Source organism: Drosophila bipectinata, chromosome XL, assembly GCF_030179905.1.
Source record: "Drosophila bipectinata strain 14024-0381.07 chromosome XL, DbipHiC1v2, whole genome shotgun sequence".
NCBI classification, from domain to species: Eukaryota; Metazoa; Arthropoda; class Insecta; order Diptera; family Drosophilidae; genus Drosophila; species Drosophila bipectinata.
This window is the reverse complement of record NC_091734.1, coordinates 7,158,440-7,181,979: the sequence shown is the minus strand read 5'-3', so window position 1 is coordinate 7,181,979 and position 23,540 is coordinate 7,158,440. Positions and strand designations below refer to the sequence as shown.

Here is a 23,540-nt window from a genome sequence, read left to right as displayed (position 1 = left end):
TTGTATTTTAGCCAGCTTCTAGGTTTTTATTATTATTATTGCTGTCTCGCATCCACAGGAGACGCACAGGGAAGTAGGCCTCGAGGGGGCGAGTTATTACATTAGCTGCAAGCTAGAGCTTAATAAATGAATTATGTGCAACCTTGGGAGATAAATAGATGTGTCTGCCTGTCATCCTGGCAGCCTTAGAGCCATACAGCCTAACTGCCCGACTGCCTGCCTGCCTGCCTGGTGTTTATAGGTTCATCGGAGAATAGCTTTACAATTAAAAGTTATCCTTGAATTAACTATTCCCTACGTCCCTGTGGTCCTAGCCCGCCTCCTCTCCCTTTCACACTCGTGTCGTCTGCCCGCCATTGTCCTGCTCCTCGTAGTCGGCATCTGCGTCTGCTGCTTCTTCGCCTTTGGCATTTTTCTTTTGCGCTCTCTCGCGCTCTGGCTCTCGGCCGCTCGTCCTCTCTGCCTTCTGGCACTCTCGCGCTTCTTCTTCGCCGCCATCTTCACCGTCTTACGGTGCTTCTTCTTCTTCTTGTTCTTCTCAAGCATCTCAGCCAGTTTAAGTGTCTCTGTGTGTGTGTGTGGGTCCTTTGTGTGTGTGTGTGTTACTTTTGCCGCTTCTGCTTCAGTGTTTATTTTGTGAACATTTCTAATGTGACTGGCCGAGTGTCATTTTGTTCTCTTCGTCCGCCATCCGCCCTACGCCCTCCGCCCTCCGCCATCCTGCCTTCTCTTTTCTCGGCCTCTCGCTATTTTCTCCTTAATCTCCCACTTTTGGCTCTGTGTGTGCTTGTGTCATTGCCATTAATTAAACACGTTTATGGCCGTAGCAGGCCCAAAAACAAAAACAAAAAGAGCGCAGGAAAAAAAATATAGCGGAGAAGAGGGGAAGACGAAATAAAAGCCCGGCAGCCAGGCAGCCACTTTGCACATTAAATTATCGATTATGACATTCATTCACAGCTCCGTACGAAAATAGCATCAACAGCAAAATCAGCAGCCAATCTGACTAAAAAGCTTCCTTTTTGGCCAAAACGCCACCCCCACCCCCGCATCGCCCACATCGGTTTTTAGCCCATCAAAGTCACAAACGACCAGCGGCAAGCAAACAAACAAGCCAAGAGGATGCTGGCTCACACGGCGTATGAACAACATGGACACCATGATGGGCGCACAGGGCGTATGGGCGATGTTGGCGGCGGCGTCGACCACTGCCCGTCAATGGGATATCCCTACGGGCCTGCAATGGCTCCACCACAATGGCGGCCAACTAAATATCGGTCATTAAAACTAAACAACTTGGAACTTTGACAATTTTTACGGCCATAAAGAGTTGAGCCACAAAAGCGAGATAAGGCAGTAACCCGCCAAGGAAATTTATTAAAAGTTACCAAGTCCTATTTATTTGGCCATAGGTATTTTATGCATCTCTGTACCCATGCACAATTTGGGGGGCTCTGCTGGGTGGGAATGGCAAATTAATATTCGACAAGCGACAAATGGCAAAATGTTAAGAGCAACAAAGCGAATGTTGCATTCCGGGCATTCCGAATCCGTTGCATGCAACGAACGCACAAATCGTCGACGATGTGGCAATTGAATTAAATTCGTTTTTGGCACGAGTATTGCCATTGATTAAAATGCAACCAACTGCCTGTGCTAACTCAATGAAAGCCGAAAGTTTTTCACAAAAATGCTCTGTCGTATAAATGAATAAAATCGTATTCAATATACACTGAATTATGTTTTGCTTCGTCCTTAAATCAAGTATTATTGAATATGAACCATTGGCGGGGGCTTTCCCCCCCGGATTCTGGGGCTGGGGAAAAATTCTGAGGCTTATGAAAATCATGGGAATCCATAGCCAGAATTCCTTAGCAACACCCATAATCACTCAATTTTCAGGACCCCCACGCCCCGACACAGAAAACGCCAACACAAAATAATATATATATATATATATATAAAAAAAAGAATATCATTAAGGAATACGCACGATAAGAGGGCAAGAAAAAAAAAGGGAAAACTTTATTAATAATGAAGCTAATAGAGTTTTGAGGACCCATTGCCCAGCCTCCGTCTCAAAAATTCCGCCTCAAAAATAAGCAAAAGGAAATTACAGCCCCCCCTTCAGTCGTCCAGCCCTCCTCCCAACAAAAAAAAAAAAAAAGGAAAATAGAAAGAAAATTTGGTCAGTGGCTCAAGGAGCTGTAAAAATAACAAGGCGCAGACAAGAGGCGGCAGTGGCAAAAGGCCTAAAATCCGAGGGTGGCACAAAGACTGTCACACAGACACACATCTACCGCACACCCCGACCACCCACCCACCCATACACACACACACACACACACACACTAAAAACGATTGAGTAATTTTTTTTTTTTTTCCCTTAGCCACACAACTTCATTAGGATCAAAGTATGGGTCAGAAGGGGAGCTCATGGGCCACCAGGAGACTGAAGGACTGGGGTCTGAGGATTTGAATTGCGATTGGGACTCGGATTGGGATGAATCCTTGCGCGCTTTCTCTGTCTGCTCTCTGTTATATAAATAAAAATGCTCAAATGCTAAAGAACAGCTCTGAATGTGGCAATTAAATCCTGTTGGCATTAGTTTTGCGTAATTTGTCAACTAATTGGAGCACACACGCTCTTCTATGTGTGTTTGGTGTGTTAGTGTGTGTTGCGATGGAGCGGGGGGGAGGGGGCAAGTCATGTGGCAGTTGCCTTGACTTTATTCTGCAAATTGGATTAGCGCCGAGTCGGAAAAAAATAAAGCCAAGACTTTGCATAATTCCTCCACTTTGCACTCGAAATCACAAGTAAAAAAAATGTTGAAAAAAATAGAGGAAATAGAGGAAGATATGGCGGAATATATGGGCTTTAAATTTATGTCATAAATAACAGGAAATGGAAAGATTTTATTGTTTAAAATTTCACCCACGTTTGCAGCCACCTTTCATCATCGTTGTGGCTTCTTCCTTCTCCTCTTTTTTTTTGTTTGTTTGTTGTTACTATTTAGTTGTTTTTGTTGTTGTTGTTGTTGCTCCTGGTTTTCTGCTGATTATTATTATTATTATAATATTATTATATTTCTGTTCGCACTCGTGTTCAAACCGCACACAAACAAAATATCTCAAAAAAAGCAATTCATCGACGGTGACTATTTTTAATGATTTATTTTTTAAACTACAATACTATATACTGTGATTTTGAAATATTTCTCAGCTTCGCTGGGTCCGTTTCGATTTTGGTATAAAATTTTTAATTTCGATTTTAATTATTTTATTCAATTCTTTTTGGCACTTGAGCACTCTCCGTGTTTTTTTTTGTTAAAAAATGTTGCAATGTGTGGAAATCGAAACAACAACAACGAGCGAGCGAGCGGGGAGCGGGGTGTACCGTGGTTGTGTGTGTGTGTGTGTTAGTGTTAGTGTTAGTGTATGCGTGTGTGGCGGGACTGACTGACTGTCTGTCTGTCTACTGCTGGGAGGGACGGGACGAGAGAATCCTTGCTGGAGAATCCCCCTGGCTAGAATCCTGCTTGGGTTCAGTTCAGTTCGAGAGCAGACCACTCAGAGGGCGATGACGATGGGAGAGGAGCACACGATGGCTCCGCACCACATGACCGCACTACACGATTGACAGTTTGGCACTGAAGCTCGCCAGGACTCGCGGAAGCCCGAAAACCTAGATGCCGAGCCGTATCCGAGCGACCCGAAGTTCCAAAACCCCGTCGGACTGAACACACACACACATACATATATGATTTCCTTTTTCTTTTTTTTTTTGTCGAGGGAGCGTGTCGCTGCGACTGTTACAAAAAAATTTGTAGCCAAGCCCAAAGCAAGCACTGTCGCCTCTCCTCCTGTGTCGTCCTTGTGTCCCGCCCCGCCACTCCCACCGCTCACATGTTCATTGAAGAAAGCCCAGCAGCAGCAGCAGCAGCAGCATCTGAAGCCGAACCAAGCCGAACCGACAAAAAAATCACACAAAAACGGGAAACCGAGCTAAACCGAGAACCGAGTGCTCAACCAAACCAAGCCGAGTGCCAGGACCAAGCAGGAACCGAGACGAAAGCCCAGTTCTACGGCACAAAAAGCCCGCTGGGAAATGGAGCAATACCATCCGGGGATGCCAGCTAGATAAGCAAATAGAATTTAATCCTTGGAAAAGCATCGAATCGTTTAACAAAACGGGCTTTGTTTTGAATGTATTAATTTCAACTCATAAATTCGAAAATTATAGAAACAATAAATCCTCATAGAATACATATGTAATACAAAGGACTTGTACATTTTATAGAAGTACCAGGTTTTTGGTTATAATACTTTTAATTTTAAAACAAAAATCAATTTCGAAATTTCTCCATTGCTTATTAACTCTCGTTTTTAAAACGAAATAACTAAAAATAATCCTTAAGCTTTTAGAATATTTTTAAAAGGACCTTACATCTTAAAGCTGTTATAGTTTCCTTTTAGTATAAATATATAAGGCATTTAATATAAATAAAAAAAATATATATCATTAAAACAATGTTAAAACTCTTACTTTATTATGAACTATTTTTAGAGACACATTTGGATGCCATAGATGTTAGATTACCTCCCCCAAATAAGAAATTACTCAATTTGCCCATAAATGTATGCTACACTTTTTACTAAAAAGACAACACGCCAGGATCTTTTGTTATATTTTCCTAAAATCGACTAAGAATGAAATAAATAACATCATCTTATGGATTTGCACAAAAATATTGATAAATGTGTTGTATAGACAGTAATTTAATATATTTGTTTCATTTTAAAATATTTTTATAACAAAACAGTTTATGGTGGTTTCTAAAGGATCTTCTTTTTCATTAATATTTACCTTGAAGACTTTATTCTCAGGCCCTACCAAAAAGAAAATTATTTTTTATATACCTTTAATTTATTTTATGATTTCAAAATAGTCAAGTGAAGATGTTTTGGGTTTTCCGGACCTCCTGGCCTTCCTGTTTTGCAAATGTCAGGTCCCGTGGGCTGCCCAGCTCTTCCACCTGCATTGGATCCATTAAAGTTGCAGGAGACTGGCTCCCGGCTCCCGGCGCTGGGCTCCATTTGCCAGATGAAAGTTGTCCGGATTTCCAATTAAAACAATAAGAGAATAAGAGAATCATATCCGAGGACAGTGGCAAAGAAAAACTGAAGTGGTCGCTGCTCGGTCGCCGGTGGAATTGAATTGAATAAATATAAAAAAAAAATATTTGTCTGCCGCGGGCGCTGCGCATTTCCCAGCGGGGACAAAGCCAACAGAAGAAGACCCCTCAGCAGCTACAAGAAAAACAGAAACAGTGGCGAGCAGCAGTAGAGATAGCACCAGAAACTGAAGACACTGAGGAAAACGATTTAAAGTTGATTTTACAAGATCAATGTTAGTTCCAATTAAAAGGATTCTCTCCATATACGATTGAGTTTGGGGAAAATCTGTTATTGTTCTTATTCCAATGCTTTTTTTCAGTGTAGAGCCGAAGGAAGCGCCAAGTGCCATGTGCGGCGCTTTGTGTCTGTAAGTGTGCGTCCTTGCGGTGGGTGTTTGTCTCTCAGTATGTGTGCGAGGGTGTTGCGAGGGGGTTAAGGATGAGCGGCAGCAGCCAAAGGACGAAGGAGAAGAACAAGACGCAGAAGAAGAAGAAGAAGAAGAGGAGAAGAAAAAGAGGAGCACGAAGAGCAGAAACAGAAACAGCACAAACAGCAAATGTGATGAGCGCATGTGTTTTATCTTCAATCTCAGTTGAAATCATCTGGCCAGGACACCCATTGCCCCCACACAGCCCCCCACTATTCTGCCCGCCCCCTCTCCCTTCTCTCGGGCCAACAGTGGCGGCATTATGAAGGGCAATAGGTTGTGTGCGAATTTGTGCGAGTCGGGTCGGGATAATGTTCGGGTTCGGGTCGACAAACGCCTTCGGCTTTGACTTAGCTCTGACCAAGTCACTAAGCCAGTCAACCCCACTATCTGGCCCTGGCACTGGAGCACTCCTGCCCGCCATCCTGCCCCCCCATCATCTTTTAGTGAACGCCGCCCATGCGGCGTTTTCAGCGCTTTGGCTTTGTAACATCAAGAAATTTGTACTTCCGCCAGTGGAAGATTTTAATTAAAAGCAGCAGGAAATGTGACCCAAATAATACTTCCGTATAGTGTGAAAAATTGGACCGACTGGTGTCCCCCAGTCGGCAACACCCAACCACCGACACATTGGCTGCCTAATTTGTCGGAGGACCGCCTGCGGGGCGAACGTTTAGCTGCCGGCGGGCGGAGGAAATAAAGTTTAAGTGATTCCTAAGCCGGCGACCGGACTGACAACTGAGCGGAAAGCGTTTATCACTCGAGTGGAAAATGACACCGGCAAGGCTTTTCCACACACATACATGCCTGGTTCGTCGACATATTTGCCATCCCAGGATGCAGTTGGACAGACTCCTTTGAGGGAATTAATTAAACTCTTAATAATTCACTGGTATTATTAAAAGGGGCTAAAGGAGGTCCTTTGAAAAGTTGTCTTGACATGGCATGATCCTTCGGGATCACCTTGATGAAACTTGCAACTTCCGCTCAAGTTATTGGCCATCGGTTGCAGCTCAAAAATCAAGTCCATTACGTGGCGCTACTTGGTTATTCTTGGAGCGGATGGCATAAAATCAATAAGGTTACCTTGTCACAGCGTGTCCTTTGACTTCGCTCCGTGAGCTCTTGGCACGCAAGCAGCGTGAAAATGCAATCAATAGCAAATCGTTGTCAGCAATTAGCGTCCGGCCCAGCCCAGCCCAGAAACATCAACAGACACAGGCACAAGCACTGCCACTGCCACTGGCACTAGCACTGGCACACAGCAACTGTAAACCAAACCCATGTCCTAACCCAATTCCAATCCCGATACCAATCCCATGTCCTAGCCCTGCCTCTGCCCCTGCCCCCGGCCCTGCGGCGAATCAGGTGGCAAGTGGATTTTTAGCTGCAACACGTGAGGGATGTTCGATATGTTGGGTTATGGGAGGAGATGCAGGATGCAGGCAGTCGACTGAAGTGTGCCAAAAAGAATTTGCCACTAACGATGGCAGTGCAGTGCATCTGCAGCACTCTCGACCATATTTGCTCATCATTCTCGCTTGTTACCCTTTGCCTTCCACCCGCGTCCTCCGGCAGCCGGCTTGCATCCTCCAATCCTCCTCAAAATCTATTCATAGACGGCTCTGCGGCTCTCTCGATTGCCAGCAAAATGGCAAACAAATCGTTGCAAATATTCCCCCAACGTGGCGTATGCGCAATTTTCGTCCAAAGTAAGTGCTTCAAAAAAAAAAAAAGGAAAATCAAGAGGGAAGCAGCATTCTCCGCCATATATGTATGTATCCTCTACACACTCATGCACACCCACATCCACACACATATAGGTATATATGTATATGTTCGCAAATATTTGACGGGTGAGGTACGTGGGTGCGAGTGTGGACAGAACCATTTGCTGTTGTTGATTCAATTCAACATTTGCCGAATGAAATTTTCATCTTGCGATGACAAAACGTCTCGACGGCCATCATCGCACTTATGGGAATATCAATCAGGCGTGTTGTATCCGAAAATCCGAAATCGGAAATCAAAACGAGTCTTCCTCGAATATGTAGGCCACTCAGTCGTTGCTTTGCTTTTCCCAGGACGGCACTCAGGACACTAAACAGGAGGATCAATTATGGTGCCGGATTGAGGCAAGGCGTTAGGCAAGTTATATAATACAGTGTGTTCCCGTTAATAAAACTTTGATAACTCCATTACATCTATAAGTATTTTTATTTATTTTTGAATTTATCCATAAATTTTCGCATAAATTTCAAAATACACATCGATAGGATCAGATCAGTATCCACTTGCTTGTTAATAAATATAAATTTTAAATAACATAACTTTTGATTTGCAAGCAATTGTAAAACGAAACCGGAAACGGAAATGAAAAGAATGATTCTAGGAAACGGGAATACTTAAGTGAATCAATATTTTATATGTGGTCTTCATATACATAGATAATATATAACAATTACAATTACAAAAAAACACGACACGACATTTCATGTGAGTGTGAAACATGGAGGGGGTGGGGGGGGGTTATGCGGGGGTCAAAGGAGGGAGCGGAGGGGGCGTGACCCGCAGGGGGCGGAGACAGAGCGGACAGGGACATGAGCACAGCTGGGATGAAAAATGAATTTCGTCTCTGTCTTGTTGCTTCGACAAAGAATAAAGTTGTATAATGTAAGCGTTAAATATATTATTAATATTATGTTTATATAAGATCGTTTATATATATATATATATATGTGTGTTTGTGTGTGTGTCTCGCTTGTAAAGGGTTGTGATGGGAGGGGTGGGTATTTGTTTAATCGTTTCAATGACTTATAGAACTAGAAAACATCATCAGCTGTAGCTTTAAGTCCTCTTCGCTTCGTACTATCAAGGGCCTATAATTTCTGGGTAATTTTCATAAGGGAATTATTTTGCGGTACATATGGATGGACGTACCTTCGAAGCTAATGCTCGGCTATGCTTGAATTAGTTGGAAATTGATTAATCTACTGCACACCGGCCTTTCCTTAAACTGCTGCAGCTGTGTGTCAAAGGCATCGGGGCCGCTAAGTTCTCACATCGCTCGGCTTTACTATATCTTTGTTTAACTTCTAGTTTTAGTTTCATTTTTGTTGTTTGTTTCCTCCTTACTTCTTTATAAATATTCTTTATGCATTGTGTTTTTGTGTTATCATTACAGAGTAATTATTTGTAATAAAGACGACGGCATTCTAGGAATTGTTTATGCACAAAAGCAAATAGTTTAATTAGTTCAATGCTCCAATGCTTGCTTTAGTATCGCTTCTATTTTTGTTGTTTTTGTTTGTATTTTTGTCTTTTTGTTTTCTTTTTTTTTTCGGACTTCCCTTGGACTTCTCGTTCCCTCATTGTCCATCTACTTCTCGCTCTTGCATCTCTTTCGGTTTCGGGATGATTGGTTGGTTCGACTACCTCGTTTGATTATTTGATCGGACAGATAGAATTGTGGTCAGATCGCTGGATCAAGGCTGAGGGACCTACTTAGTATCTGCTATTATTGAACTGCGAGTTGATGGCCGAGTTGACGGCCGAGGAGGCCGCCTCCTGGACATGCTGGTTTCGCAGAAACTCCGTGGTGAACTCGGCCTGTGCCTTGGCCATGCTTGCCCCAGTGCTGCGATAGATCGTATGGATCTTAGTGATCATCAGCACATTGGCCACGGCCACGGCCGTAAAGCAGAAGGCCACGTTCAGCAGTAGGATGCCCACAATGATGCCCGCCGCCTCGCCATCGAACTGCGAGATGGCCGTAATGAAGCCGCAGTATCCCATCTTTTGGAAGCCCACTGCTTGGACGACCGAGTAGAGCGTTTGGAAGAAATAGATGAAGAAGAAGACCATAAAGTTGAAGCTCGAGTCGTTCCGGAATGCCTTGTACGCCGGTCGGAACCTGTCGAATGATTACATTTCAAGAATCCGATCAAATAAACAGTAATTGAATGCCTCGAACTCACCAGCAGACATACGAGGCGGGCGAGAAGAGCAGCGTGTAGAAAATTGCCAAGAAGAAGGTCCCGATTTCTCCAGCATGGAACATCAAAATGAGACCGCCGATCACATTCGCCAACAGCGTCATGGTGTAAACTATAGGGGGAGAAAATGAAACCATACTGATTACTTGGAACATGCAAGAATGCGGAATGCGTCTAAAATAACAAACAGTGTTTATGTTTAGGCAAGAATTCGCAGTAAAAATGTTGAATGTTGATATCAGAAAGCTGAGCTACCATTAAAATAGATGGCGTTAAAAGGCATACGCTTTTCACTAAACGAAAAGTGGAAACGCTGAAAACAGTGCCCATTTTCGGTGGGCAAACAGCCACAAACAGCTATACACACATCTGATTAATCATTTCGTTTGTTTTTCTGCGCTGCACGCTATGACTAATCCCCCTTCGGAGGGCGCTTATCACCTGGAGCCATGGAACCCATAAAGCCGTAAACGCGAAATGGCGATACTCACAGATCCAAATGTAGTACAATCGCTTGACCAGTTTCTGGAACTCTGGCGGTATTTCCACCTCGAAATCCTGGTAGAAGCAGGGCTTCACGCAAAAGTTATCCGGCAGCGGAGGCCAATTGTTCAGCTGCGGCACATTTCCTTGGAGCTGCTGTTCGCGACGATCCAGCTCGGCGGCCTTCCTATCCAGTTCCTCCTGCCGACGCTAAAGATGAAGAGAATATTTCATCATTACATATTTTTTCAAACAAATACAATGGGAGAAGCATAAGCAATGCAAACCACAGATGGTACAGTGAACCCCCGCCAACCAAGACTATTCTTATCAATGTTAGATAAATGCTTGAAGCTAATTCTCCATGGACAGACGGAGATAAGGCAACTAAATAATCACTTTCGGAGATTTGGACCACATTTTGAGAGACTTAAAGTACTAAATAGGTTAAGGAAAAACGGTGTATAGACGACTAAGTGTATTGCAATCTTCGTTCAACTACGATGACGATTCACTGTACACGCTAGCTGTGGGTAATGCGAGCTGCCCTGAATTTCAGCCGGTTTCCCTCGATTTTCTTTTGGTTTCACCGGTTTGGTGGTTACCTGCAGCTCCTCGGAGGTTATCTGTATGCTAGTGCTTGGCGCCGAAGCGCCCAGCGAACTGGTCTGCGGGGGCGGAACGTTCTGAGACAGCGGCTGCACTACCGCCGCCGTGTTCGTTGAGTTGATTTGCAACTGCGGCTTAGCCTGCTCCTCGAACGGATTGTAGTCTTCCAGAGAGACGACTGCTCCGCCGGCCAGACGCTGTGCCTGCTGGATAGCTGGATCCTGTAGAAAAGTATACGCGTAGAAAAATGCATTAGAGGGGCGACAATGGCAGAAGGAAACCCAATCGCAGCGAAATCAGTCAGCATATGTGACGATGTCGTCGTTGCACCCACTTACCAGCACACACACACACACACAAATGCACGCCCACTCTGGCCTGTGTGTGTGAGCTGGGCTTTTTCACAAGCTCCCTGCTTACCGCAAAAGGATTCTCCCAATTGGGCTCCCCGAAGGGATTATCGTCGAGTCCGGAGCCAGACATGATGTGGTCTAGCAAGTGATTGCTTCTGCTGGATAAATCTTCAGCTGTGGCCAGAGAAAACGCTTCCGATTCGCACTTTTTGCTGTGTATATTTTCCTGCTCAGAGCTGTGTCATCTAGAGATGGCCTATCGAAGGCGGCTATCGACTATCGCTGGTCATTAGGGATGGGCAATCAGATGTGACGTGTACCGGCTATCGGCGATATTTCTATCGTATAGGGTTCTAATTGGCGCCCAATAAGAATTTAAATAGCTTAAACTTCAAGTTCAATATTAATTCCGCTTAGTTAACATACGACATTAAATTATTATTTCGTATTTAAATTAAATAAATAGAAGTTTTAGTTTTCCTCTTTAAACTCTATTCCACCACAGTGGTGAATTTGAAGGTGCTTCAACGGTGGGTTTCATCCCTGGTGCCGCCAAACCGATTACATGCGGACTGTTTTGAGTTTTGTGTTTTCATTAACTGCTGCCCGCCTCTCTGATTCGGTTGTGCGAACCTCTCTGATCTTCCGATTTACCCAATAGTATCCTTGCTACCATGTCGAAGCCTGCCTACAAAGTCGGTGAGTTATAAATAAGTCAGAGGGTCCCTAAATCTCCGACCGCAACAGGCGGCAAACTCATATGGGTTCATGTGTGTGATTGTGCGTCCCCATGTGCACATGTTTCTGAGGTTAAATATGAGCAAAGTAAACCGGCGCCGCAGCACGTTGTTGCCAGGCTGCAGTGCCAAATAATATAAATTACAATGGGCCTCTTATCAACCCCTATCTCTCCCTTTACTATTTTGCAGCCGATATCAGTCTGGCGGAATGGGGACGCAAGGCGATCATCATTGCGGAGAACGAGATGCCCGGTTTGATGGCCTGCCGTAAGAAGTACGGCCCAGCAAAGATCCTCAAGGGAGCACGCATCACCGGCTGCCTGCACATGACCGTCCAGACGGCAGTGCTCATCGAGACTCTGGTGGAGCTTGGCGCTGAGGTGGGCTCACTTTCTAGCCTAGGATACTCTTAAGACCATTATCATCAAAAGCTAGTTGGGCAGTTTTCGCAACTCCAAACTATTGGGCGACCTGTCCCTTATCTTTTGTTTACGGATCAATTTGAATAACAAAACTTTCGTTTCGGCAGTGGGGGGCAAGTTCAAGGCATCACAGATAAGACACCTCCGGATGGCTATTTCCTCTGACGCAGCGGCTTTTATTATTCATTTTTTGGTCCTCACACTTGGCAACAACTTTATGCAAGAAACTGAAAGTTGGCTCTAAAAGCAATCCCTTTTTTTCTGTCCTTCAGGTCCAATGGTCCAGCTGCAACATTTTCAGCACACAGGATCACGCGGCAGCGGCTATCGCAGCCACCGGAGTGCCTGTCTATGCCTGGAAGGGAGAGACAGACGAGGAGTACCTGTGGTGCATTGAGCAGACCCTGGTCTTCCCCGACGGCCAGCCCCTGAACATGATTCTGGACGATGGCGGTGACCTGACCAATCTCGTCCATGAAAAGTTCCCCCAGTACCTGAAGAACATCAAGGGCCTGAGCGAGGAGACCACCACCGGAGTCCACAACTTGTACAAGATGTTCAAGGATGGACGTCTGGGCATCCCGGCGATCAACGTTAACGATTCGGTGACCAAGAGCAAGTTCGACAACCTTTACGGTTGCCGGGAGTCCCTGATCGATGGCATCAAGCGAGCCACTGATGTGATGATCGCCGGTAAGGTGTGCTGCGTCGCCGGATACGGTGATGTGGGCAAGGGCTGTGCCCAGGCTCTGAAGGGATTCGGAGGACGTGTGATCATCACTGAGATCGATCCTATCAACGCCCTCCAGGCAGCCATGGAAGGCTATGAGGTGACCACCATGGAGGAGGCTAGCAAAGAGGCCTCCATTTTTGTGACCACCACCGGCTGCCGGGACATCATCACCGGCCAGCACCTGCTCCAGATGCCGGACGACGCCATTGTCTGCAACATCGGCCACTTCGACATCGAGATCGACGTCGACTGGTTGAACGCCAACGCCAAAGAGAAGGTGAACGTGAAGCCCCAGGTGGACCGCTACACGATGGCCAACGGCAAGCACATTATCCTGCTGGCCGAGGGACGACTGGTTAACCTGGGCTGTGCCCACGGCCATCCCAGCTTCGTGATGTCCAACTCCTTCACCAACCAGGTCCTGGCCCAGATCGAGCTCTGGACCAAGTCCTCTCAGTACGCTGTCGGCGTGCACGTTCTGCCCAAGATCCTCGACGAGGAGGTCGCCAGCCTGCATTTGGAGAAGCTCGGAGTGAAGCTCACCAAGCTCACCGACAAGCAGGCCAGCTATCTTGGTGTCTCCCAGACCGGCCCCTTCAAGCCCGACCACTACCGGTACTGAGCACCAGGTCCGATCCTAATCGCGGCATCAAATCCCATAGTTATACACCTCCTACTGTTTCCACACTTCACTGTTCGTTTAAGCTCAAATAAAAACCCATCTCACGTACTCTCAGCGAGAGAAAACCAACACAATTGCTACTTTCTCTAGGTCGGACCGGGTATACCCACTTTGTCATGGATCCGAGCAAAGTATTGTTACCATGGGTCGTGTATGGGGGGCTACAATGTTCTGGAACAAACAAGTTCAAGGACCAACATGATTTCCAAAACAGCATCCAGCACGTGTGACTATTTTGAAGTTGAATCGAAAAATATAACTTGCCTCGGCCGGAATGACTCAACAACAAGTAGTGGCCAGAAATATCTCTAAAGCGAAGCGTCTTCCTGATAAGATTCTCTTTCAGAACTCGACTCTCGCCTGAGATGCAGTGACTCGGCTGTTTAGGGCCACTCACGCACATCTGTGGCTCTTATCGCGCCCTCGGGGTCTCCAAGAGGTAGGGTATCAGAGGTGGGAGGTGATCCAACCCTGCCGGCGGCAGATTCAGTCGATCGCTCGCTGGCCGGTTTCTAGTGTGAACGGCGCTCTGTCTCTCTCCCCCATACGACACCAGATGGTGTTGTGGCTATAGCCACCTCGCTCAGGCCTGCAATTGCAGCTGGTAAAGTCTATTACTTTCGATCCCGCATTTGCGTTTTACTCAGTTTCCTAACTGGTGAGGTGTAGGAGAGTATATCACGACGGAGCTGCGAGTATTCCGGCTAGATATTTCATCACACGCACTCACCACTCATCCAAACCAGAGATGGAAATGGTATTTCTTTGGCTGCTGCTCGGGTTCTCACCCACTTTTGCCTGGATGGCGCACTTCAGGCCCTCCAGCCTGAATCTAACCATGGATAGGGGTGTGGAGGTACAGCTGTCGCTGGAAAATCTGGCACCTTCTACGCTTCAGCAGCCGGAGCGCTACAGCTTTCAGGTGGAGAGCCAAGATCCGAATCTGGCCAGCATTCCCAAAGACAACTCCAGCATTTTGCTGAAGCTCTTCAGCGTGGAAACCCGCGACTGGAGCGGCCACATCCACGTGGATGGCGTATTCCTGGGCCAAACCAAGATCAGTGTCCGGTTGATCGACCACACTCTCAACAAAAGCGAGCTCCCGACCCAATGGAGCAATGACAGCCAGCTGGAGGTGAAGGTTCTGCGTCCCGTCCGGGTCATCGACCACATCTTTCTGGGCTCCATTATCCTCCTGATGTCGCTGCTGTACATAAACTTTGGAGCCGCCCTCAATCTGGAGGTCCTCAGGGGGCTCATTACTCTGCCCACTGGTCCCTGCATCGGATTCGTGATGCAGGTCATCGCAATGCCCCTGCTGAGCTACGCCCTCGGCGTTTTCATCTTCCCCAACGCCCCGGCCATGCAGCTGGGCCTCTTCTTCACCGGCATCTCGCCCAGCGGCGGAGCGTCGAACACGTGGAGCGCGGTGCTGGGCGGAAATATACACCTCTCGGTGCTAATGACGACGGTGAGCAATGTGGCGGCCTTCGCCACCATGCCCCTCTGGATCCTAACCCTCGGCCAGTTGATCTTCGATCGCGCTGAGATTCCAACACCCTACTCCAAGATTGGCACCTACTGCGGCGCCCTCATCGTGCCCCTGCTGGTGGGGGTGCTCATCCAGAAGCGATCCGCGAAGGTCACCCGGGTGCTGGTCCGTCTGCTGAAGCCCATCTCCGCGTGCGTGATCCTGTTCATCATCGTGTTTGCGGTGATCACTAACTTCTACATCTTCTACTTGTTCTCGTGGCAGGTGAGCTTAACCGATAGTTGACCCAAATCTTCTCCTTGACTTGTGTGCCTCCATAGATCGTCTTGGCTGGCATGGCGCTGCCCGGGCTCGGCTACATCTTTGCCTGGCTGGCGGCCAAACTGCTGCACCAGAACTCCGCCGACGCCCTGACCATAGCCATTGAAACGGGCATCCAGAACACTGGAATCGCAATCTTCCTGCTGACCACCACGCTGCCGCGACCGGAGGCAGATCTCACCACAGTGGTGCCCGTTTCCGTGGCTATAATGACGCCGCTGCCTCTGCTGGGTATCTATCTCTACAAGCGACTGTGCCTGAGAAATCGAACTGACGCAGCCACCCCGCAATCGGAAAGAATTGTTTGAGACGGAGCATGCTCTTCCGGATCTCCAGGAAGCCCAATATTGTATTTTAATTAGGTACCTACCGTTAAATTATTCATAAGGAGGTGTTTGGCATTGGATGAAGTACTTCGATCCAGTTCCAAGCTCCCTGCATCTTTTTTGGATTGTTATACCAATAAAATATTGCGAATTATGTAATGCCCTTCCAATCACTTTTGACCAACTATCAATTTTATTGAATCCATGACATATTTGCAGCATAATTGCAAACCAAAAATATGGAAGTTATCCTTCCTTTACATAATTTCCTTCAAGCAAACTTAATACTTAATTCTCACTTAGGATTAATGGGCGCCGGATGGGCTGTAACTCCTTCCAGTCCTCCGATAACTTTTAGGCGCAGGTGCATGACATACTTTGACGAATCCGAAATGATTAGACCAGGACCTCTGAGGTGCAAACAAGTATCTAAAAAAATAACACGATTGAAACGATCGGCTTACACAAATAAGGATGTATATATGTACTGTATATATTATGGGCCAAGAGCTCATTGCGTGGCCATGGAAAAGGCCAAAACAGATGCCTCATCGAGGGTCACAATCTCTGGGGTGCAGGCGAGGGCCTGCAGAATCCTTAACAAGCCGAAGATTGTGTGCGCCCCGAGATTCAATTGCCGGAACTCGTACAGCAGACGCAGGTGGGTCACCGTTCCGGTGCTCAGATCGACTCCACTTAGCATATTCGGCATCAGGTTGTAGTAGTTGATCACGCAGAATACCCGCTGCAAGTCGGGTCCGCTGACAGTGGTTATGTAGCTCGGATCCAGCCTCTTCCGGCTCAGGAACTCCCGCAGTGGAATACACAGCTCCCGCGTGGAGCTCTCCATTTGCAGCTTGAATAGCTCCTGCATCATCTGGATCAGTTCCACCGAAATGAGCGGATGCTCCGACTCCTTACTCCGACTTAGATACGCGTCGATCAGTTTCAGCTGCCACACATCGTTGTTCGTCACCATGGATTTGGTTACGTGCTGCAGGAATACATCAATAATTAATTTTAAAGATCGACTTGTCACTTGGCAGCTTACATCATAGAGTGTTAGGTAGACGGGCAGCAAATGCATCCGATCCTTAACCACCGCGTTGTAAAAGAGAAGCATCATCTGGTGGCGCTTGACCAGCTCCGGATAGCTCAGATCCGTACCCTTAGTTTCGAGGCACCGGCTCAAGAACGACTTGACCATGCGCTCGCTGCTGAACTGCTGCAGGTCGTTCATGTCTATCTGCCAGCAAATGCTCTGTTCCATCGTCAGGGTTTGTGCCAGCATGCTCTTCAATCTGTCCGGATCTTCGAGATGTGATAGGCAGCCCGTTCGCTTTTTGATATCGATTGGGGCGTTCATCTCCAGAGCCTTCTCTAGCTGGTGCCAGTTTCGGGACCGCTCGAAGGACACAGGCCAGTAGTTTTCATCGTCCACGATCACCTTCTGCAGGCTGCTCAGCTCCGGCAAGATGCAAGGGGCTATGGGCAGGCGCCTCAGCTCGGTGGCTCCCACTTCCAGGACCGAGATGTTGGCCAGACACAGTTGATTTGTGTCGATGTCGCGCGGCAGAAACAGTCTCGGCTCTACTGCCAGGACATACAGATGCCTTAAAGCCTGCAGATGGTACCTATTCGGAAAGTATATAGTTCGAGGGTTATATATTGCTGTTCATACCAGATCTTACCGATTATCGTTGCTGTGTATGGGAAACTTGGGGAAGAAGGCACAGACCAAGGCCGCAACGGACTCTGGTGTCTGGGAGATGGTGAATCTACCCGCACCCAGAAAGAGTAGTCCCAGCGACATGTGGATGGCCATGTGCGAGCCATATGTAATGTGCGGATACTGCGGACCCACTCGCGATCTCAGGTACCGTATGATCCTCAGAATTTCACAGTTACCCGAGCCGGCAAACACCAGCGAAATCGAGATGAGGAGCACCATCAGACAGCTCTCCACGGTGGTGCGCCCAGCACATTCGCCCATGGGCGAGCCGGGGAAACTCAGAAACTCCTTGATCACCGCCCGCAAGGTGGCGAAGGCGTCCATGTTCTCGGTGCCGGCGTACTTGAGGCCAATGCAAAAGGCGGCTCCCGCCATAATGTTGCAGTAGGCTTGCCTGTTGGGATGCGGAATTGAATAAAGAAATAACCGAAGGAATAAAGTTCTTACGTGATGGCTTCGTAGTCTACGTCGCCGTCTTCGGAGGTGGACTCTTCGTCGCGCGAGGGGATCCTTAGATGCACACGAAGTGTAGAGGGAAACTGAGCCTGAAACCAGTTGTTATCCGGCCGGACATCCTGCCACAGGATGAGGCCCCGAGAAATCGTCCGCAACAGCAGAAAATCTGGACGCACCATGTCCAGGAGGTAGCGGGAGTCCGGAGGCTGCATCCACTCGGCAATCGCCGCATTGCCGGAATTGAAAAACATCAATCCTAGGGCCAGAGTGGCGCCCGGCGCGGTGACATCGATGTTTACGTTGTCGCCTTCGCGGACCTGGAACGAGGCCAGCCGGTATTTCTCCTTTTGGGAGCCGCTGATGGGCCTCTTCACGCCACCAACCATGTAGTAGTGAAGGGTATCCGGAAGCTGAAGATCTCTCAGACCCGCCGGCGACTCCCCCTGCCCGAGGGTTACTAGTCCCAACGACAAACCGGCAGTCATCGCGTAAGATTCGCGCTCCACACTGTTTTCCATCTCCGGACCGGGTGGTCGTCCGATCTCCTGTAGAAGGACCTCTGCAATGTGCCGTTTAGCGGATCCCTGGTAGAGCAAGCCGATGCCCATCAAAGCGGCTACCTGGGTGCTCTGCGGTATGTCCAGCTCCATGGCGGTGGCAGGCAGAAGGGCTTCCAGATGGACACTCAGCAGCTTGGTGGTCTTCGTGTCCATGCTGCCACGGTGGGCAGCCGAAATGCCCAGCAGCAGGCCCAGATTGGTCATCTCGTCGCACTTGACCAAGTACTTGTAAATGCTCGTGAACGACAGAGTCTTCAGTTGACCATTCAGACCCAATGCCATGAGGAACCCGGCGTGCTCCAGGGCATTGTTCGCTTGGGCCTTGGGCTTGTTGTAGACAATCCAAGTGGAATCAATGTCCTTGGCCTGCGGAGAGATCTTCAAGCCAGTGGCGACCCCGTTGTGAAAGGAGGGCCACATGTGCATGTTGGCCGGGAACTCGATCTGCTGCATCTCGATGGTGGTGCCCTTCTGTGGCTCCCTGCCCACCAAACAGAGCTTGGGCATCGTCAAGCTGTCGCTGGGCCGAGGCAGCACAGTCCTCAGCGTGAACATACCCCGGCCGAGGGGCAGCGTCATTGTTCTGGCGCACAGGGCGAACAGTTGCTTCTCCTGCTCCTCGATGAACTCGTGGTCGCTCGTTCCCGGCGATTGCTGGACCTCGATAAGTACGGGCTCCGAAGAGTTGAGCAGCCGACGCACTTCCTCCACCCGCATATCGTCGGGAAAGCGGAGTCTCAGCAGCTTAGTGTCCATATTGTCCATGTCGTCGTGCCGCTGTTGCTCAGATTCGTTGTCCACCATGGTTCCTCCAGCAGGGGGGCACCTCGCCGACAGCGAGTCCTCCTTGTAAACCCGACCGCAGTGCGGCTGGCCAATGCTCGTCTCCATGAACGGCAGCTGGGCATGCTCGGCCAGCTCGGGCCGCAGGATCAGCTCGTACGTCGGCATACTGCAGCCGACGGGTGGCGAAAGCCTAGCCTCCTCCAGGGCCTCAGCGACAATTAGATGGACTGCAGCTGGGAACCGATCGATGTCTCGTCGTGACAGCCGCATAGCCAGGATCAGCTCGAGCAACTGGTGACACCTTGGAGTGTCCGCCGTAATGCTCCGCTTCGTTCTTCTCGGGTAGTTGGACTGCACGGCTTCGGGGATCTCCAAGAGCTGCCACCAGTGCTTGAGCCTCTCCTGGCCGTGGACCACCAGCGATATGAGCTGCAAAAGATTTCGGCTTCTTTCGTTGACGTTCTCCATATAGCTGTAGGGTATCACCTCCTCAAACCCCACTATGATGTGCTCTAGTTGGGCAAAGACACATGGTGCCGGCACCCTTAAGAGCTCCTGGTGAATCATCATGGCCCCGTGGTCCGGTCCCAAGAGGGCCATCTTCCCAGTGCGATGGCTCAGCTCTGGAAAGTCCAGTATGTAGTGCAGGATATAAGTCTCCAGCTGCATGTCGACGGCTAGCTGGTGTAGGAACTGCAATCGAGAGATTAGGAGTAGAGATCTCGCCAATCTTCAAAGTACTCACGGTGGACAAATAGGGAAGTGCCGCATTGAACACTGCGTCCAGCTTGAGGTCCTCGTACAGCAGATGCAGGCTGTAAAAGATGGCGGGTATGACCTGGAACAGGGGCGCTCCAACGTCCACGCTGTAGCTGTGGCTATCCGATCCGCAAGGAGCCAGAGTCGTTTGCAGCAGCAGGAATTCCCAGTCGTCGTCTGTGAAGTCTTCGCAATCGTTATATTTCCGCCGCTTCTTTGGCTCGTCTAGCGCGCCGAGAGTGGACGTAGAACTGCAATTCGAACCAGAACCCGACTCCAGAGTAATGAGTTCGCCAGCGAGATTGGTTTGCAGCAGAGGAGTGGCGCATCTCTCATAGTTCTCTACCGTTTCCACATCCGCCGCCGCTGTCAGGCCCATTAACGAAAGCAACGTGACCCGGAACAGCTGCCACTCCTGCTCGATGGAGTAGTCCCTCGAGCCCGGTGGGTTCCTGGCGCTGTACCAACGTATCACAAAGTGCAGAAACTGGTCGGGACTCAGGACCTGCCGCAAAGTGGCCACACAACGCGTCAGCAAACGGGTATCGTTCAATAATGGAAGAGCTATCCTAAGCATCCTGCCGGTAGCATACACCAAGGTTAGCCTGTTCCCCGCAGGATCCCTTAGCGATTTGCATATATTGTGAGCCTGTCGCTGTGTAAAGGAAGCAGACTGCGGCGGGATGGGGGACAGCATGTGCAGCTCCTTATCGAAAGCGGCCAGGTCCGCAGCCGCTTTTGTGGGCAGCAGACTACTCCTACGTACTTCTACAAAGGAGTTGCTGCTCGAAGAGGCTACCACTGTGGCTACAGGCGTTTTCAACTGCGCCGGAGTGGGAGCCGGAGATGGGGCGGGTACTGGCGATGGCGTGGGAATGGCTGTGGGCGCCATCAAGGGCGTTATGTGCACTTTGGAAATTAGAACTGTGCCCGTGTAGAGAATCAAACTTCCGCTCGGATCCAGGACCGCGATCATGTGCAGGCGATTTAGACCTACTGCGTCCTTGGCCGGCAATGTGGAGGCAAGTGTGGAGATCTGTACCTCGCTACTTCCGTAGCCGGTCAAGCGAACCAGCTGCAGGCGACATGAGCGGGCCAGGAGATAGCACAGAAAGGTCTGACCCACGAGGTCCGTGTGGATGAACGCGCGAGAGGCCATCTCGCAGAATTCACGCTGCCTGAAAGAGATTCGGGTTAGCAAGCTACAACATCCGAATCTTAAATACTATTTATCTTACGTTCCGTAAGTGTTTTCTGTCCAGATGTGCTCCAGACACATCTCCGGCTCGATGGGTTTAGCTGGCTTCACGTGCGTCATCTTGCGCATGTCCTTCACGGACACCGACTGCTGGCTGAAGCTACTCTGGAGCTGGCTCAGCGGCGTTCCCAACGAAGCGCGACTGTGAATAATATTTTAGATTGTAACAATGCAATTATTATGCTCTGGCTCCTAACCTACTTGGACTGGCCGAGAATCCCACTGAAAGACTGCGACTGGCTGAGACCAAACCTAGACGCAGTCGTCAAGCCAGTGGTGGTATTGTTCCTGCTGATGAAGGACGCATTCTGGACCTTTGAAGTAGCTCCCGTCTGCTTTGTGGAATTGAAGCTATTTGCCCCAGCTGGCGTCACGCGAGGACCTAGAAGGGTTTGACCCAATTCCTGCTGCTGCTGGCTCACATAGTTAACCTCTTCGGGCGTGACCTTCCGCAGCCTAGCCACGAAGTGTTTAAAGAACTTGGCATCGTACAACAGAACTAAATCGGAGTCCTCCGTAGTAAAGACCACACTGTATTCCGGCTCGGTCATGTAGCCTGTGGAATTAGTAGCAGCTTTTAGAACCACAGGACAAGCTTCGTGCAGAGGATGCGACATGGAGAACAACCTCGGCATCGGAATGGACAAATGGGATATCAGAGCATTGCTGGAATCCTTTTCCAAAAGCAGACCATGTATCGTTTGCCACACCTGTGAAACTGGAAAGTCCAAATTGGCTAGGAAATCCTCGCCATCGTCGCAGTACACCCTTAACGCATTCTGGTCCATAACACAGATGGCAGTTAATTGGTCATCCTCGGACTGAAGAGCGGCTTTTAATTGCGCCAAGCGTCCCCGCACAAAGGTTCTGTTGAGAAAGCAAGCGAATCTAACAGGTGAATCGCAGGTAAAGCACATTCTTTTGAATACCCCGTCATCGTCATCGTCAAGGCCTATGTTGAATAAAAAAAACATTTAAGTTTCTTGCTTCTGTATCTATTTTTTGCACACAAACCCTGCGTCCAAACAACTGTGTTCCGGTTGACGTATAGCTCCTCCTCGTTGTTAACTATATAGTCGCACATGGGTTCCTCCCGTCGCTCCGGCGCCGGATGCAACAGGCTTTGGGGTAACGAAGTGAGCTGAGTAGCCGCCGCCGCGGTGGGACCGCAACGCTTCGTCCGCTCAATAAGCTGCCTCCGCCGCGCGGCCCGCTCCTCAGCGGCTTCGTAGTCATCGTACAGCTCTCGAATTGTCCAGAACTCCTGGCCCGTGGCCGAGTCCTCGCCAGCCGAAGAAATATTTACATTTTGCAGGCGCTGCAGCAGCAGGTGTTCCGTAGTGGGAATGCCGCTTCGGGGCAGGGGCTGGTCATGGGGGCCAGGATGCTCGGCAGCCGACTGACGGCCGCGAGGTACAAACTCCAGCGGCGGTTCTGCGACGGCGATCATCTCCGCCTCGGAAAATGCATCCAGCGTAGCGATCTCACTCCAAATTGGCCAGAAAAGCGCGCTCCGACGCCGGTCGAAAGCAAGTTTAGTGTGGCCAAGCCACCCCACAAAAATATCTTCAGGGGGGTGTAGTTTTTCCAATAAGAATAATGTTATGATCATAAAATGAACCCAACATTTTTATTCAATGAAAAGATTATGAAATAATTATATTTTTCATTTTTCTGCATTAATAATTCGTTGTAAGTCTCTTTTATATATTCGATAGCTTCGATAACGCAATCGATTCGTCTCTAACCAAAATGGAGCTGCCAACGCCTTCAAATTGAACAGAGTCGACAGCCCTGGAGCTATCGGTCCTATAAGTAAGTTGAAAACAATACTAATTTAGTAATTGCTGGACGAAATTGTAAGAAAATAGCATTCAAGACACAAAGCACCGCTTTTCCCAGAGACGGAGTAAGGCGACTTCACCTGGCAGACACCATTAACTTCACCAGACACCCGCATCAAGCATTTTCATTACGTAACTGCATGCAGCATAGAATCTCCCACTTGCCGTCTATACCCACATCGATTGTGTTGTTCTGTTTCTGTTATCCATTCCAGACCTATGGGCAGTAGCATTGTGGTGCAATTGGCTCGAAAGTACGGCGCAGTGATATTCTTTCCCACTGTTGCAGTCGGCTCGATTTACGCAGATTGGTCGCACACCCGTGAGTGGAAACTCCAGCAGCAACAGTTGAAGCGCAGTGCTCATCTGAAGGAACAAAGCTAG

At 48.7% G+C, this 23,540-nt stretch overlaps 6 protein-coding genes across 23 annotated transcripts in view; 3 read left to right on the top strand and 3 right to left on the bottom strand.

The window, feature by feature from the left end:
• Cngl (Cyclic nucleotide-gated ion channel-like) overlaps positions 1–23,540 on the bottom strand; it is an 83,857-nt gene that overhangs the window by 45,138 nt on the left and 15,179 nt on the right. For 11 of the 14 annotated variants that reach the window (XM_070277033.1, XM_070277048.1, XM_070277052.1 and 8 more), the window contains exons 1-2: positions 3,465–3,631; positions 2,940–3,055 (exon numbers count right to left, since the gene is read on the bottom strand). The exons of 1 other annotated variant lie outside the window; for it this stretch is intronic. The gene's annotated coding sequence lies outside the window, so the exon portion shown is untranslated. Of the gene's footprint in view, positions 1–2,939; positions 3,056–3,460; positions 3,643–23,540 lie in introns of those variants that run through there. 2 more of the 14 variants (XM_070277038.1, XM_070277035.1) reach the window with 2 other exon arrangements.
• On the bottom strand, positions 7,800–11,313 carry Scamp (secretory carrier membrane protein). 2 transcript variants are annotated; one of them, XR_001773168.3, is made up of 6 exons: positions 11,113–11,313; positions 10,689–10,913; positions 10,092–10,293; positions 9,583–9,712; positions 8,546–9,518; positions 7,800–8,493 (listed from the first exon to the last, which is right to left on the bottom strand). XR_001773168.3 is itself a non-coding variant. In XM_017237686.3 (5 exons), exons 1-5 carry the CDS (start codon positions 11,173–11,175, stop codon positions 9,110–9,112), a joined length of 1,029 nt encoding a protein of 342 aa, XP_017093175.2. In that variant the 5' UTR covers positions 11,176–11,313; the 3' UTR covers positions 7,800–9,109. The 2 variants fall into 2 exon arrangements, 1 of the variants encoding a protein (XP_017093175.2); XM_017237686.3 differs by having other exon boundaries at positions 7,800–9,518.
• Positions 11,585–13,696, top strand: Ahcy (adenosylhomocysteinase). Its single transcript, XM_017237413.3, has 3 exons — positions 11,585–11,744; positions 11,975–12,165; positions 12,480–13,696. Exons 1-3 carry the CDS (start codon positions 11,720–11,722, stop codon positions 13,560–13,562), a joined length of 1,299 nt encoding a protein of 432 aa, XP_017092902.1. The 5' UTR covers positions 11,585–11,719; the 3' UTR covers positions 13,563–13,696.
• LOC108122781 (P3 protein) lies at positions 14,254–15,920 on the top strand. Its single transcript, XM_017237539.3, has 2 exons — positions 14,254–15,378; positions 15,435–15,920. Exons 1-2 carry the CDS (start codon positions 14,371–14,373, stop codon positions 15,741–15,743), a joined length of 1,317 nt encoding a protein of 438 aa, XP_017093028.2. The 5' UTR covers positions 14,254–14,370; the 3' UTR covers positions 15,744–15,920.
• On the bottom strand, positions 15,932–22,869 carry shtd (anaphase promoting complex subunit 1). The gene is made up of 9 exons (XM_017237537.3): positions 22,327–22,869; positions 21,514–22,264; positions 21,293–21,454; positions 20,041–21,232; positions 17,941–19,988; positions 17,453–17,887; positions 16,813–17,395; positions 16,250–16,755; positions 15,932–16,190 (listed from the first exon to the last, which is right to left on the bottom strand). Exons 1-8 carry the CDS (start codon positions 22,760–22,762, stop codon positions 16,273–16,275), a joined length of 6,090 nt encoding a protein of 2,029 aa, XP_017093026.2. The 5' UTR covers positions 22,763–22,869; the 3' UTR covers positions 15,932–16,190; positions 16,250–16,272.
• On the top strand, positions 23,050–23,540 carry LOC108122783 (uncharacterized). 4 transcript variants are annotated; one of them, XM_017237543.3, is made up of 3 exons: positions 23,111–23,127; positions 23,200–23,288; positions 23,372–23,540. In XM_017237543.3, exon 3 carries the CDS (start codon positions 23,376–23,378, stop codon positions 23,538–23,540), a length of 165 nt encoding a protein of 54 aa, XP_017093032.1. In that variant the 5' UTR covers positions 23,111–23,127; positions 23,200–23,288; positions 23,372–23,375. The 4 variants fall into 4 exon arrangements, with proteins under 4 accessions (XP_017093031.1, XP_017093033.1, XP_017093032.1 ...); XM_017237542.2 differs by lacking the exon at positions 23,200–23,288 and having other exon boundaries at positions 23,050–23,127; XM_017237544.3 differs by lacking the exon at positions 23,200–23,288 and having other exon boundaries at positions 23,109–23,171.

Bases quoted from the DNA above. Each gene is read 5' to 3' on its own strand.
- Scamp (XM_017237686.3), bottom strand. From the start codon at position 11,175: ATGTCTGGCTCCGGACTCGACGATAATCCCTTCGGGGAGCCCAATTGG. The intron at 10,914-11,112 runs GTAAGCAGGGAG...ACTTTTCTACAG, and splicing joins ATTGGGAGAATCCTTTTGCG to GATCCAGCTATCCAGCAGGC. The intron at 9,713-10,091 runs GTGAGTATCGCC...CTCCCCCTATAG, and splicing joins ATTGTACTACATTTGGATCT to TTTACACCATGACGCTGTTG.
- Ahcy (XM_017237413.3), top strand. From the start codon at position 11,720: ATGTCGAAGCCTGCCTACAAAGTCG. The intron at 11,745-11,974 runs GTGAGTTATAAA...ACTATTTTGCAG, and splicing joins GAAGCCTGCCTACAAAGTCG to CCGATATCAGTCTGGCGGAA. The intron at 12,166-12,479 runs GTGGGCTCACTT...TCTGTCCTTCAG, and splicing joins TGGTGGAGCTTGGCGCTGAG to GTCCAATGGTCCAGCTGCAA.
- LOC108122781 (XM_017237539.3), top strand. From the start codon at position 14,371: ATGGAAATGGTATTTCTTTGGCTGCTGCTCGGGTTCTCACCCACTTTT. The intron at 15,379-15,434 runs GTGAGCTTAACC...GTGCCTCCATAG, and splicing joins TCTACTTGTTCTCGTGGCAG to ATCGTCTTGGCTGGCATGGC.
- shtd (XM_017237537.3), bottom strand. From the start codon at position 22,762: ATGATCGCCGTCGCAGAACCGCCGCTGGAGTTTGTACCTCGCGGCCGT. The intron at 17,396-17,452 runs GTAAGATCTGGT...CTTTCCGAATAG, and splicing joins ATACACAGCAACGATAATCG to GTACCATCTGCAGGCTTTAA. The intron at 16,756-16,812 runs GTAAGCTGCCAA...GTATTCCTGCAG, and splicing joins TCTACCTAACACTCTATGAT to CACGTAACCAAATCCATGGT.
- LOC108122783 (XM_017237542.2), top strand. From the start codon at position 23,376: ATGGGCAGTAGCATTGTGGTGCAATTGGCTCGAAAGTACGGCGCAGTG.